The 13,992-nt window shown below is 41.5% G+C and overlaps 1 protein-coding gene across 1 annotated transcript in view; it reads left to right on the top strand.

The window, feature by feature from the left end:
• arhgap36 (Rho GTPase activating protein 36) overlaps positions 1-13,992 on the top strand; it is a 75,869-nt gene that overhangs the window by 57,105 nt on the left and 4,772 nt on the right. Inside the window, 9 exon segments of the mRNA XM_005462587.4 lie at positions 6,292-6,605; positions 9,986-10,202; positions 10,310-10,365; positions 10,816-10,966; positions 11,107-11,255; positions 12,813-12,983; positions 13,480-13,568; positions 13,680-13,827; positions 13,830-13,905. Of these exon segments, the coding sequence (XP_005462644.3) occupies positions 6,292-6,605; positions 9,986-10,202; positions 10,310-10,365; positions 10,816-10,966; positions 11,107-11,255; positions 12,813-12,983; positions 13,480-13,568; positions 13,680-13,827; positions 13,830-13,905 (1,371 nt within the window).

Genomic DNA, 13,992 nt, shown 5'->3' with positions numbered 1-13,992 from the left:
ATGTAATTTTCCCAAGCAATAGTTTAAACTGTTGATTCCTAGGAAAAGACTTTACAGAGGACAGCCTGTGTTTTTAAAGTCTAATGCTCCAGGAGGTTCAATATTATCACCCAGCTGTTCCTCTGCTAAATATATCCCCTCTATTTTTTAAGTAACAGATGTTGACCTGAGTACCAGACATATTTAGGGAGAAAAGAAATGAAATTCCTGAACTGTAACACTTTGACACAAGCATCTCCCTTCCTGGCAGATTTTTTTTTTATCAACAATTCAGCACATACTAAGACACATTATAAAAAGAGGTATTTTGGTTGTAGTTGAGGTTGTGCAGTGTTTTAAATTATTCTAATTCAGTCCTCTGCTTTGGTCATGGTGGTGTATTTGCTGGGTTTCACACTTGTGCATTGTGTGTAACTGAAATCTGTTGGGCTGATCTGACAGAGTTAATTAAAAAAAAACAACTTAATTAAATCATGTGTTCTAGTTGACATAATATAATTATAATTAAGTTATTCTAACGGTTCTGTTTTTGGTGAAGAATCCTCAGTGTTCACATTTTGTTTTTCAGCTCTTAACCTTTATTTAACCAGGAGATGGGACTCTTGAGATTTAATATTTTTAAATTTGTGGAGGGATGGAGTGGAGCCAGTAGTCAGTCCAAGATTCTTGCACAAGATCAGCCCAGTTCAGCAACAGTTCAGTTACTATCTTGTAGGTTTATCACTGATATGTTTCTTATTTGTCTCCTCAGTAAAATTAAGGACTCAGTGAACATCTGCTGAGCTTCTGTACTCCCTTCTTTTCTTGCTTTCTCTCAGCATCGGACTCATCTTTCCTTACTGGTGTTAACAGTCTGGAAAACCATAGCGGAATTACTATAATGCAAATAGCTAAAGAACTATAGACTTGAAAACTCTAATTTCTTATTTTATATTATTTACATCTGTGTGACTTCAAATATATAACATTATTAGTTAATGAGCCTTGAGCCTTTATGAAAGAAAAGATACTTTTCCCACTACTTCACAACCCTCTTTTAAACGCTCAAACCTCTTCTAAACGTCTTGGTAATCTGGCTGCCCTTCTGTGAGAAGCAACACTTCCCAGCTGCCACAGATAGCTATTAAATCATCAAGTGTTTACTTTAAACAAGCAAACGCTTCCAGTGCAAGCTGCTAACCCCATCACGGTTGGCTTGTGATGCCAGCAAACATGGCCAAATGTCAGGAGTGACTCTACCTCCAAGCAGACATCAGGACTCAGGACTGAAGAGTAAGCCCCAGCTTACAGAGCAAATACAGCGTAAGGCACATCATCAAAAGGTGACATCTTTTCAATGGATAAAGCCCATTCCTGTTGACACGCAATGTTGTGTTTATTTGCGTAGTGTGTGTTCAGAGAAAATCAGCTTCAACTCAGTGTGTCATAAAATAAAAGGTCAATATGATCATTACTATCACCATTGCATGTTGTACAATCAAGTTATACGTGCTTACAAAGCGCTGAAGATTTTAAAAAGTTCCCCAGTCGAACTGTCTGTCAGACCTTGCCATATGTTGGGGTTTATGTTTTACTTCTTTTGGGGGCAACTGTTAACCATCAGCACTTTAAAAATAAGTACTTAGGTGTAATCTTTATTGAGATTTTAGACTCATAACTAGTTTGACTAAAAAATTATTTGTATGAATGATACAGGAAAAGTCTTTGAATGAGTGAATGATTTGGATTTTTCCCGTTCTTTACCAACAATAAACTATTTTAAATTATACTATACTTACCCAGTTTTAAAGAGTAAAGATCTCCTTTTTATTTAGTGCCTGGAGGAAAAGAGGGTGTACAAATTGAGAATATGAATTATAATTCTTGCTCTGTGTTTAAACTACGATGAAGTTTAAATAAGCTGGCTTCACAGCAGAGTGAATCCTTCACATAGCAAACAGCTAGCATCTAGTGTTGCCAAGAAACAGCCGATAAGATTTTTCAGCCTAATTTCATCATGTTTATGTTCTGTTTAGCAACCAAAACCAGGCTAGAGTTTAAGTGAATGGTGACCTGCTGTGTAAACAACTGTGTAATACTTCACAATCTGTTGCGCTAATTAGCTGTTAGCTCTGCTCTAGCTTGCACATGTGGCCACAAGCTAATGGTAGCTGGCAGCTGGCCAGCAAGGCACTAATCAAAGGGCTGCTCACTACAAAACCTTAAAAACTTGTGTTTGGTTTATTTATTTATTTATTTATTTATTTATTTTAAAGCTAAGTATGGCAAAATGTGAGTACAAATTAAATGGAGAAGTTTTGCTCACTCCCAATTTTGTCTTTTGGTTTCAGTTAAAGTGATGTAAATAGTAATTCCTCTGTTGATCTGAGCAATGCAGCTCTGCAGAATAAACTCCCCACAGAACCTGAGAGTTATTTCAGGCTGAGTCCATCCTGCATCCTTAAGCCCTCACAGGGCAACCTGCCAGTCTGATTTGCCTCTCTGACCTGCTCGGGACTCTCCGGGTGAGACTGTGCACGTGTGCATCCATGTGTTTCCATTCAAACAATTGTGTGCGTGTTCACGATTCTTGAATGCGAGTGTGTTAGGTAGATAGAACCTAAATAATCTGCTTCCTGTTTCATGTGTGTGAAACACATGTCAGCTCAGTCATTCAGAGAAAGACCGCTGCTCCTCCACACTGAAAGGAGTTGGCTGAGGTGGTTCAGGCTTCTGATTAGGAGGCCTTCAGAGTGCTGAGGTGTTCCTGGCATGTTCTATCACGGGGAGGTCCTAGGGTAGATCCAGGACACCCTGGAGCAGTTACACATTTTGGGTGGCATTGGAGAGGAGGAGGTCTGGACTTTTCTGCTTAGGCTTCTACCCCTGGGTCAGAAAATAGATGGAAAACCTATATTTACCAGTGAAGAAGGTATCTAAAAGTTAGTAGTATGCATGAAATCAAGGTTGTTCTCTTTCCTTTCAAGCAAACATTTCAAGCAGTTGCTCCATCTAGAATACACCTGGGCACTACTGACAGAGAGCCAACAAGCAGTTTTTCTGCATTTTGGTGTTTTTTTTCCCTCTCTTGCACAAAATATCCAGATTCTTTTCAGGCGATGCATCTTTTTATCATGAAATAACAACTACATTTTTGCTTTATCACTCTTTGATCCTGATCAGAGTGACCAGACTGAATGGATGACTGTCTAACTGGGCCTTCACTAAGGTGGGTGCCAGATAAGCAGTCTATGCTTAACCTCGGGAGTGGACTGATGTAGCATAGTGAGACATTTACATTTTGAGTTAATGTGTCGAGGATGAAACTGACGACAGTGACCTCACTCGTACTGTGTTTACCTGCATGAGTGTGTCTGCAGTAACCCTGTATCAGTCTGAGTGTGATGTCTGCTGTGTGGCTGCGGCTGCTCTAACAGGATTATCCTGCTCCCAACATTCTGTCTATTCTTACACCGCTTGTCTACTTAAACCTCTTATCCGTTGTGCGAGGAGCTGTGCGATTACAGCGTTCACAGGCTAACAAGTTCATTTCATCATCGCCTATAAACAGACCCTTTAGTTGCCTTTATTAGATTTATCAGTCATTATCTCTGCGCTGCTGTAAGCAGTGCATCCCTGTAATCTCTGCTCCTCCAGGTTCTCACACTCCCGAGCTCCCTCAGTGTTTTATTAATAACGACTGTGCATTTTAATAAAGATCTGCATCGAGCACTAAAGGCATTGCACACACAATCACATCCATTTTACCAAGGACATTAACCACTCACCCTAAAGAAGTCAACATTGTTTTTAGCTTTGTAGGCCGTTGTCTGCATCAGGGGTGGGCAACTCCAGGCCTCAAGGGCCGGTGTCCTGCAGGTTTTAGATATCACCCTGGGTCAGCACACCTGAATCAAATTCATTACCAGGCCTCTGGAGAACTTCAAGACATGTTGAGGAGTTAAGTTAGCCATTTAAATCAGCTCTGTTGGATCAAGGACACAACTAAAACCTGCAGGACACCGGCCCTTGAGACCTGGAGTTGCCCACCCCTGGTCTACATGTCACTTCTATATAGTGTAATAAGAGGGCAACAGGTCTTCTTGGTGTTTGTGCTGATGTTGGCGCTTTAGCCTATCCTGTGCAATGGAGAAGACAGAAAATGTTTGATTTATTTCAGTTCAGGCCATCTCTGCTGTCATTCTCTTTCATGTTTCTGCAGCAACTTTTGTCTAACTTTTCAATCAACTAGTATTGTACCTACGCAAATGCAGTACTAGGTCTGGGGCTACAAGTCTTGTCTTTTGGAGGACTCCACACAAGCACATCTGCATTGGTTGTGTATTCACAGACCATTGTAATGAGTGTTGCTTCGATTTACGTGTGTTGTTTGTACTGAGGAGTAGCCCATTACATCATGTTATGGAAATATACTGAGAGAGCGAGGCTGTTTCATTTGACAGCAAAGTGAAGTTGATCACTACAGTGATTGTTTACCCTGTTGTGTGTGAATGAATATCAGTGACTAATATGGAACTTGGTTCATGCTATTTGCTAATCAGAGCTTTGTCAGCATCATTAACAGTACAATAGATGGACATTGCCACAATGACATCACCAAGGTTTGCGAAATCCCATTAAATCCTTGAGTTGATGTTTTTGGCTGACCGCTTGTCAGTTAGTGAGTTAGTTCAACTCATCAGCCATGCAGTTGTATGGCTAATCCTCCTTTCAGTATTTTTATTTTCCCGTTGACTTCTAGATAACCAGAAGTCTTTCAGCAAGTCAGCTGGCTTTACTTTTCAGACCTGGGATGTACGTCCAGCTCTCTGCTGTATATTATCAGCTGGCCTTGTGATTCGTTGGCTACTATGACTGCAGCACCGACAAATATATTTGCTCTCCCATACATTAGACAGGCACATCTCAAACTTTTAAAGTAACACAGACTCCTGTGAAAAGGGCACCCTGTGATTCAGCAGCTTGTAGAGCCACCTTTAACAGCAATAACTTGAAGGAATCATTTTCTTTTTCAGTTTGTGAGTCTCTCACATCGTTGTGGAGGATTTTTTTCTTCTTTACAGGGTTGCTTCAGTTCATTGAAGCTTGCATGCATGCATTTAAGTCTTTCTTTACTATTTCAGCCATTCTGTTGTAGATTGGCTGTTGTGCCTGGGATCATTGTGCTGTTGTATGATTCAGTTTCAGCCAACCGTTAGCTGCCAGACAGATGGGCTCATATTTGGCTCTAGAATACTTTGGTATGCAGAGAAGTTCATGGTTGAATAAACGATTACGAGGTGCCCACAGCCTGTAGCAGAGTGCTGTGTAAACACATAGTGAGTGAAGAAGAAATACTCAGTGCATCATGGGAAGCCCCCAGCACCCTGAGCCTGATCACCTGATCCAGTCCTATGTGCTTTATCAAAAGGAAAGTTTTAAACCTAATCTTTAAAGACATTTTTAGAGAGAAGTTGTTTTCTCCTGGAAACCAAACAAGTTGCACTTGTTCAGTCTTTTTCTAAGTGTACTGCCATACGCGCACAGAGTTCTGTGAAAACTTTGAGATAACTGAATGTGTATATGGACCCTATCTTTGCAATCTAGGACCTCAGATGCAGCTCAGCTTTCCAAAAAGGCCAACTGGTTAAGGATATTTAGTAACAGAAAGCATGAGTTTTGCTTTTGTTTCAATATCTAAAAACGTCCCATATTTTAGATCTTTTTTCGTGTTCATTTGTTGTTTCACAGCATCGCACAACACTGGTGCAAATGTTGCAGAAACCAGTGCGGCACAGACTTCTGTTGTTCCACTTTCTCCATTATTTTTCTAATGATGAAAGTCACATCATCTTCCTGTTTGGATCTCAGATACTATCAGCAGACAAGAATGTGTTCTATAAATAAATTACGACTCGCTCGAGGCTCCAGTTCTGCTCCAAATATGAGTTACAACGTTAGCGCATTCAGACCAAAATGTATTTCTCTGCAGTTCTGTTTGTACAAGAGAACAAACAGTAAATCAGACAGATGCCGTTCTTATAAATTTTAATCCCGTTTCAAGACCGTTTATAATTTGTTTTAGCTTTATTTAGTACAAAAAGAATGAGTTCAAGTGAGGAAGAGTGATATAATAATAATAATAAGACATAAAATAAATAGTACTGGCGTTATTTCTCTATTTTTCATCCATATCACCTATTCTGGGTAATATGTTTGTTTTGTTCTTTCTACTTCATCCTTGTTTTCTCTGTTGTTTTTATGTGTTCATCATTGCTGGCAAGAAAATAAAATTTTCTCCTCTTTCCTCAGAATCTGCTCCCAAGGCCTTTGGTATCCCGCTCTCCCAGGTCATCGCCAACGACCGGGCCTACAAGCGGCGGCAGGATGCTCTGAAGGAGAGCAGGCGTGACTGCCTCGACCTGGAGGCCAGCGTCCTGCGATTCAGAGCGGAGAAGCGACAGTTCTTCAATGGGAGCAAACCTCTGGTCAGCTCCTCGTCCATCACAGGAGGAGGTCTGGGCTCGCCGTCTGCTAACTCTGTGGCACCGGCGCCAATTTCGGACCCTCAGAACAATTCGCTGTCGACCACGTTTATGGATAACACCGGAAGAGGACAGAGAAGGGTAAGATTTCTTTGAGTGAAAACACACGCACAAAAACAGAGTGGCAGCAAATGATATACAACTGCTAAACTTTTATAATGACTGAAATATAACAGTGTGGTAATGGCTGGGGTAGGTTTACCAACAAAAACAACTTGGATGTGTTTCAAAAACTTTTCTGACCCAACTATCCACCCCAACCTCCTTCATACAGGGACATCAGAGTCCGTTTGGGGCGTTTACCAAAATGTCTGGTGTATGTTGGAGATCAGTTAACTGTTTTTTAAAATAAATAAATATGGTAAGTATATACCATGGTAAAGCAGTTGGATTCCTCTTGTTTCAAGTGCAAGAAGAACCTTCAGTGGTCTGAGAGATTTCAGTTCTGATACCAGTAAAGTGAAGTCTTGCAGGACATGTGCTTCTTTCTGCCAGATTTGGTCTCATTCACCGTGAGGATTACATGTACGTGCTGTACTCAAGGCCTCCACACTAATCTCTGAGTGCATTTCTAGCTTTTTTTTTTAATATTTCCACAGCAGTACATTTGTAGTGAAAGTGGTGTGTGCACCTACATTTGTGTGTGTTTGTGTGTGAACCCTCTCTGCTAGAGGCCATTACACTCTGTAATTTCTTTTCATGTTGATCTGGAACCAGTGGTTATGTAAAGCTTGTAATGAGTATCATTACAGCCATATAACTGTAATCGAACCTGAACCAGCTATCGAGTGCAGGCGATAAGAGTCGGTCATTGAGGTAAACAGCACACACAGCCCTGCCTCAGTGGTAACATTTGATAGAAATGAGACTTTAATGTGATTCTGATGATTATCTTCATTACTCGTTATGAAACATGCATTTTTTTTTAATGTGTTAAACGGTTATTTATTGCTAATCTGGGAATGGATTGTATTGTAACATTAAAAAAATTACTTCTGTTAAATTTCTGTATCAAACTTTTTGAATAATTTCTGTGAAAATCTGCCTCCAGGCATAACAGGCTGCATCTTCAGGTCAGACATATTAGTGATCAGTGGGAGCAGGCACTAAATCTGCTAACACAGTGTTTGTCACCAGGAAAGGCCTTGGTATGGAAATCTCTCTGCAGCGAAGCAAGCTGCTGATTTCCTTTTTATTGCCTGTTTTTGAGTGGCTTTTGATACAGCTTGTGGAGCAACTGTGGCCATAGGGAACAGCTACATACATCAGTGAATTCAGATAGATCTAACAAGTGCATTTTACAGGCAAAAAACAAGCAACAAGCAACTCTGAGCCTTATAGTCTTGTGTGAATGTGCCACTTTATGCTATACCATAAATACTAAGAATGTTTTTTTTTTGTTAAGTGTATTGATTTTCCAATAAGATTACTGGTTATGGTGGAATGGAAATGTCTATAGCGTTGCAGGTCTTTGTTTAAAGGTCTGACACAAACATGTGGAGATCTTGAATCATGAATACATTATCATGAATAATAAAGCAGGAGGAGCTCACCGGTGTTGTCACTATGTTGTGTCTGACAGGAGAATTATGGTGCAAAACAACCTGCTGTAAGGACACCTTGAATTATTATTTGATTTTGTACAGGGGCAGCAATGGAGAGTTCATTAGACAGTGTTATGATGGATGATAGACAGGGATGGTCTTTCTCACATAAGGTATTACAGCTGTGCAAAACACTGAGCTGCACATGAAGTGACAAACTATCCTGGGTTTCAAACAGAATGACATGGCATACCAGGTCATTTGCAGATGTTCTCTAATATTCAAAATGTGTTTCTGATGAAGGTTAAGATTAGAAAGAAGCAAATCATTTGCTGAATCCAGTTGTTTTAGATCAACAAAGGTCAGCTTAAGTAATATTTAAGAGTTTCTAAATGGAGGAAGTCATCTGGAAGATCCTGATTTGCAGAAAGTAGGAAAAACTGGGCCTGTTGTGGAGGGCCGCACCAATAAGTAGGACTGGATAATTTGTTTTATCAAAGGATGAGAAGCTGGGACTGTTGTGAAGGGCTACACCAATGGGCAAGGGTGGGCACTTAATATTTCCAAGGGGCCACATGAATAACTGGGACTGTTGTTGAGGGCCAGAGCAATAAGCAGGGCTGGGCAATTAATATTTCCAAGGATTGATAGTTAGGAGGACAGGGGGACTGTTGTGGAGATCCACACCAATTAACTTATAAAGATTTAAATTAATATTGAGCACAAGAGGATTCCGCTTATTGGTGCGGCCCTCCACAACAGCTCCAATTTCGCATGTGGCCCCTGCACACCTGCTCAGGATAGGTGGTTGTCTGCTCTCATTATCAGCTGTGGCTTGTCAGTTTCCACCTGTCACAAATTGTGCTATCCACCTGTCAGTCAGAGTATTCGATGTGTATGAACATAGTGAATATAAAGGCAACGCATTACTTTTTTATGCAGTTAGGATGATAATGTGTGGCATTTAGTAGCGCAAGTTTGCAAGTAAAGGAGGCTTTTCACTGTTTTTTGCACAAACTGCACATTTATTGTAGAAAACACAAATGAATCATGTTCAGATGGAGGAAATATCTTCTCATTTCTGCAGTATGTTGCTGGACTGAGCTATGGGGAATTTCTTGATGTTCCTCCAAAAACTATTTGCAGGCCATAGACATGTGATTTATATTTCTGTGGTATTCAGCTCCTCTGACATTTACTGCATGGTAACATCAAGACAAGCGATAGGAGCTGACTCGTCTCCTCTGCTGGCCTCTTCTCCTGCCATCCATCTTCAAATGTACTTTCCATTTTCTGTCGTCAGCGTCCCTTTGTCTTTCTCCCATCTCATTTTCCTCCCTCAAGCCTGCGCTATCATCTGTTGTGAGCTTTTTTCCGTCCCATTATCACCTCATACATATTTGCCTCAGCTTTCAACGTCTCTTGCTTTTCTCACACTAATGCCTGCCTTTCCTCATTGTTTTCTGTGCTGGAGCATTTGACCTCACACGCTGCGTTTAGTAATTAATTATGGATTTTCCTACATATCTGCACATTGTTCTGTTAACAGTGCTACAAATGACTATGAGATGAAAGTTATAGCTAATAGTGACAAATCGACAAAGAAATACCACCAATTGTGAATTTCCCCACATTTTTAGTGACCTAACAGCACTCACACCACTTTCAAATGCAGCACACGGTTGTTTTAATGGACAAAGCCCTAGCTAACCCACAGAAAGTTACATAGACTGAGTGCTATTTGGTGATAAGCTAAGTTCACAACCAGCTGGAGAACACGATGAGATATTTAAGAGCTATAAAGGAAGATATCATCTTTAGGGACTGGTGGAGACCAAAAAAGGGGAATAAATATTGTACTTTTATGTAAATTATGAGCATATTATAGGCATATATAAACATTTTATTGCTCTGCAGGGTGGTCTATCAGTGGACTCGATCTCTGACCTTGTAGAGAGCCAGTCTCGCCTGCTGGAGGCGCTGCAGCTTTCCCACCCGGCTGAACTGGAATTGATCAAGTCGCCGGGTGGCAGCTCGTCGGAGGGGAGGACCCAAACCAAGCTCAGCCTCAACCCCATCTACAGACAGGTGCCTCGGGTGCTGGAGAGGTGCTGCAGTCACATCGAGACCTATGGTGAGGATTCAAGTCCCCCAAATTTTCACCCTTTCAGTGTCATTTATTGGAGTCCATCCATCTGTAAATTTTTAAAAGATGATGTGTGGTAACATTTTGTATTCCAGGCCTTCAGACCGTGGGTATCTTCCGAGTCGGCAGCTCCAAGAAGAGAGTGAGACAGGTGAGGATAATTATTCTAATTTATTTATTTATTTAAAATAATAAATTAATTTAAATTATTTTTATTTTCACTAATAATATACCATTATTATTCTGAGTTTTTGTTGTTGTTGTTTATTTGGGGTCCATCGTCTCCTGATGTGCTGATAACTGAGGAAAAATGCTTTTCCCTGAAAAAAAAAACCATGGATTATTGCCAGCAGTAGAGGAGTGGTGTAGCTCTGCATGTCCCCTGATTCACCGTCGTGTGTTTCCTGTCACTCTCAGCTGGATGCAGGAATATAAAAATAATCTTTGAGCGAAAAGCTGATGATGTGTGAGATCCTGTTTTTGAGAAATGTGTCCATCAGGGAACCGTGGCCCTGTCGTGACCCGAATATGAGTTTGAAGGGACTGTTGTTGTTTTTTTAAAACACTAATATGTGTGTTTGTTTGTGTGCGTGCTCCTCAGCTACGGGAGGACTTTGACGTGGGCGTGGACGTCCAGCTGGATGAGGAACACAGCGTCCACGATGTGGCAGCACTGCTCAAAGAGTTTCTGAGGGACATGCCGGATCCTCTGCTGCCCAGAGAGCTCTACCCCGCCTTCCTGCATGCCAATTGTACGCACGCCGCCCCCATACACACACACAAACACACACCGGCTTTAATGATTGAGTCTCAGTTTTCGTTTCAGCATAATTAGTGATATGATGGGTAACTAACTTCTTCCTCCTCTTCCTCCTCTCTGGGCCTCCTGCAGTGCTGAGAGGAGCAGACCAGCTGCAGTACCTCCAGCACCTCCTCTACCTGCTGCCTCCCTGTAACTGCGACACGCTGCTGCGCCTCCTCGCCTTGTTACACACTGTGCAGAGCTTCGCGCAGGACAGCATAGGAACCAACGACGAGGAGGTGGGACCTGTGACTGATAAAGTTCAGCCTTTGGAAGCTCTCGTAGTAGTGGCATCGAGGTCGAAGCCACACAAACACAAAATTAAAGCATTCGCCCTAAGGGCAGTGTCAATCCTTCAAGCACATAAATGTAATATAATTTCCTAATCGAATTCCATCCATTTCCAGTAAAAAACAATCGTAACAGAGGCAAAGAAACAAAAAAAGTTGGCACCACAGTGCAGTAACTGTTCCCACATTCAAAGACAGAAGGTGGTTGTTGGGGGTTCTTGGTTGTAGAGGAATTCATTATATATTAGACTGTGTCATTAACCTTATTGTTTTACCGCCATGTTTCTCTTAACATTCAGATTTTATGCTTGTGATTTATTCTTTGGAGGAACACTGATTTTAATTTTTACACTACTGAAATTTCTTGTGTGTTTCATAAATATTATGCACATAAATGTTGTTATTATTACTGGTAGAACTCTGTGGTAATGCCACACTATTAAACATTATTAAGGTATTAGGAAGTGCTTACTTCATCATTTACATAGCATTACTTCCCCCATATATGCCATTTATAAATGCAGATACTTTATTATGATTATGATTATGTGTATTACTGGCAATGATGAAGTAACAGTCATAGCTGTACATGATGTAACAGTAACAGATGGATACACATATCTGTATTTATAAATGACATACTAAAGACTAATCAAATACAATGAATAAAGCACTCGCTAATACTTTATTAATGCTTACCTGTGTGGCATTATTATATAGTATTACCTTATTATTATGAGTAGTAGTAGTAGTTGTTGTAGTCATTTCCACTGCCTAAAGGTATTATTTAGATGTGGGAAGGGTCTCAGAGTCTAATCTGCCACAGTTTCACAGTTCCTCACAAACACAGGCTACTCTGTTCACATTGCTAAATTTGAAGGCTAGCTGTGTTGTTTCTGGCTCTTACAGTATCACATTTTCTCCATAATATTACAAACAAAACAAAAAAATCATGTTAATGATTTCATTGGCTGTCCAGGATATACAATTAGTGGAGAGAGAGTAAAAACTCTACCAGAATAATTCCTCTGCTTCTTTTTGGATGGCAGGTGTTATTAATGTTGTCTTAGTGGTCCTCCTGAGGGTTAGGGTCCGGGCTGATACTTAACCAGATTACAAAGCAAACATTTCAGACTAACTGGCCTTTCCTAACATGGAGTTTTTAAGGTAAGTCCCTCAGTAAGTTGTACCTCGACCAGATGCTTTTGGGAGCTATCAACAAGCAAGAGGAAAAGCAGAAAAAGCATTTATAGTCAGTAAAACTGTCCAATTTGTCCAGTTGCCTCTTGTGAAATACTGGAGAAAAATACACTGCATGAACATTCTGGTGTTGCTTCATACCCAAAGCTGTCCTGAGATTTGTGCTGCAGCTGCTTGTTGGTTCTCAGTAATGTAAAAAAAATAAAATAAATAACAGGCTCATGTTTAGAAAACTTAATTTACCTCAGCATATTCCATCACTGCACTTTGACCTCCATCACCGCCTCCTCTTCCTCTGCTCTCCAGATCCCCGGAAACAAGATGACGGCCGCTAACCTGGCCGTGATCTTCGGGCCGAACCTGCTTCAGAAGGAGCGCGGGGGAGACGTGAGCCCGCAGGCGATGGGCATCGAGGACAGCACGGGGATCATCAGCGTCACTCTGATGCTCATACAGAACCACAGGAGACTCTTCACGGTACCAGAAACACACAGTGCTCTTTCAGTCATTCGTGGAAGTGATTCAGAAATATTTTATTATGTTACGCTCATTTACAACTCAATGTAAATGAGCGTATTCGTGGACTCTACTAGAGCAGCTTTGCATGACTCAAAGTTCACAATAATCCTTATTTATCTTATACCTGGCCTCCCCTTTCCTTAAGTTCACTTTCTTCTGATTGGCTGCCCCTCAGGGCACTGGAGGCTCTCTCATTAACACTATGTTAATCTGAGAAACTGGATTCTGAAGTCTGAGCTTAGACTTAGTGCTCATCATTTCAAAGTGTCAGACTAAATACTCATGCCTTGGCAACCCTGGACACCCTTATTATCTTCCTAGTTTGTCCGGGATTGACTGGCTCGCCTGTTTCCTCCCGTGTGACTCCCCCTCAACAGACAGCTGTGATGCTCCATCCGTCCTGGAGATGCTAATTATTTTCAGTGATGCTTGAATCTGATGTGTGTTCCTGCAGGTCTCTGCAGAGCTGCAGCAGGAGGTCCTGATGAGTCTGATCCAGACCGACCCGGACATCATCGACTACCTGCTGCGTAGGAAACTCAGGTAACCGTGACAACATGTCAGTGGATCAGCCGTCATCAGATCTGGTGTCGGTTATGTTCGTCTTCACTAAGAAAGCTTCGGTTTAACATTCGTGTTTCTGCTCCGTCACAGCGGCAGTCACCTGACAGTGGAGAGCGGCAGCGAGCCCACCGGTCGTCGGGACACGGGGGCATCTCTGGACTCAGTGGGAGCCTCCAGCGGCAGCCTGTCCCCGCTGGAGCCCCCGTCACCGCTTTTCCCCCGGATGGGAGTGGCGGTGATGGCAGCCTGACCAGTGAGGTCTTCCTGAACGTCCTCAAACTGAACCAGAACAGGAAGCGGCAGGACACCAGATACGGTACTATGGTCTGGTTGAGTTTTTGTGAATGTGAGGCTCTGAAGACCTGAAGGAATTTCTCATTTAAAGTTGTTTCTTTAAAAAAAA

The sequence above is a fragment of the Oreochromis niloticus genome, linkage group LG3, assembly GCF_001858045.2.
Source record: "Oreochromis niloticus isolate F11D_XX linkage group LG3, O_niloticus_UMD_NMBU, whole genome shotgun sequence".
Taxonomy (NCBI): Eukaryota; Metazoa; Chordata; class Actinopteri; order Cichliformes; family Cichlidae; genus Oreochromis; species Oreochromis niloticus.
Note: the sequence above shows the minus strand (reverse complement) of the source record. Positions and strands in the feature narration are given on the sequence as shown.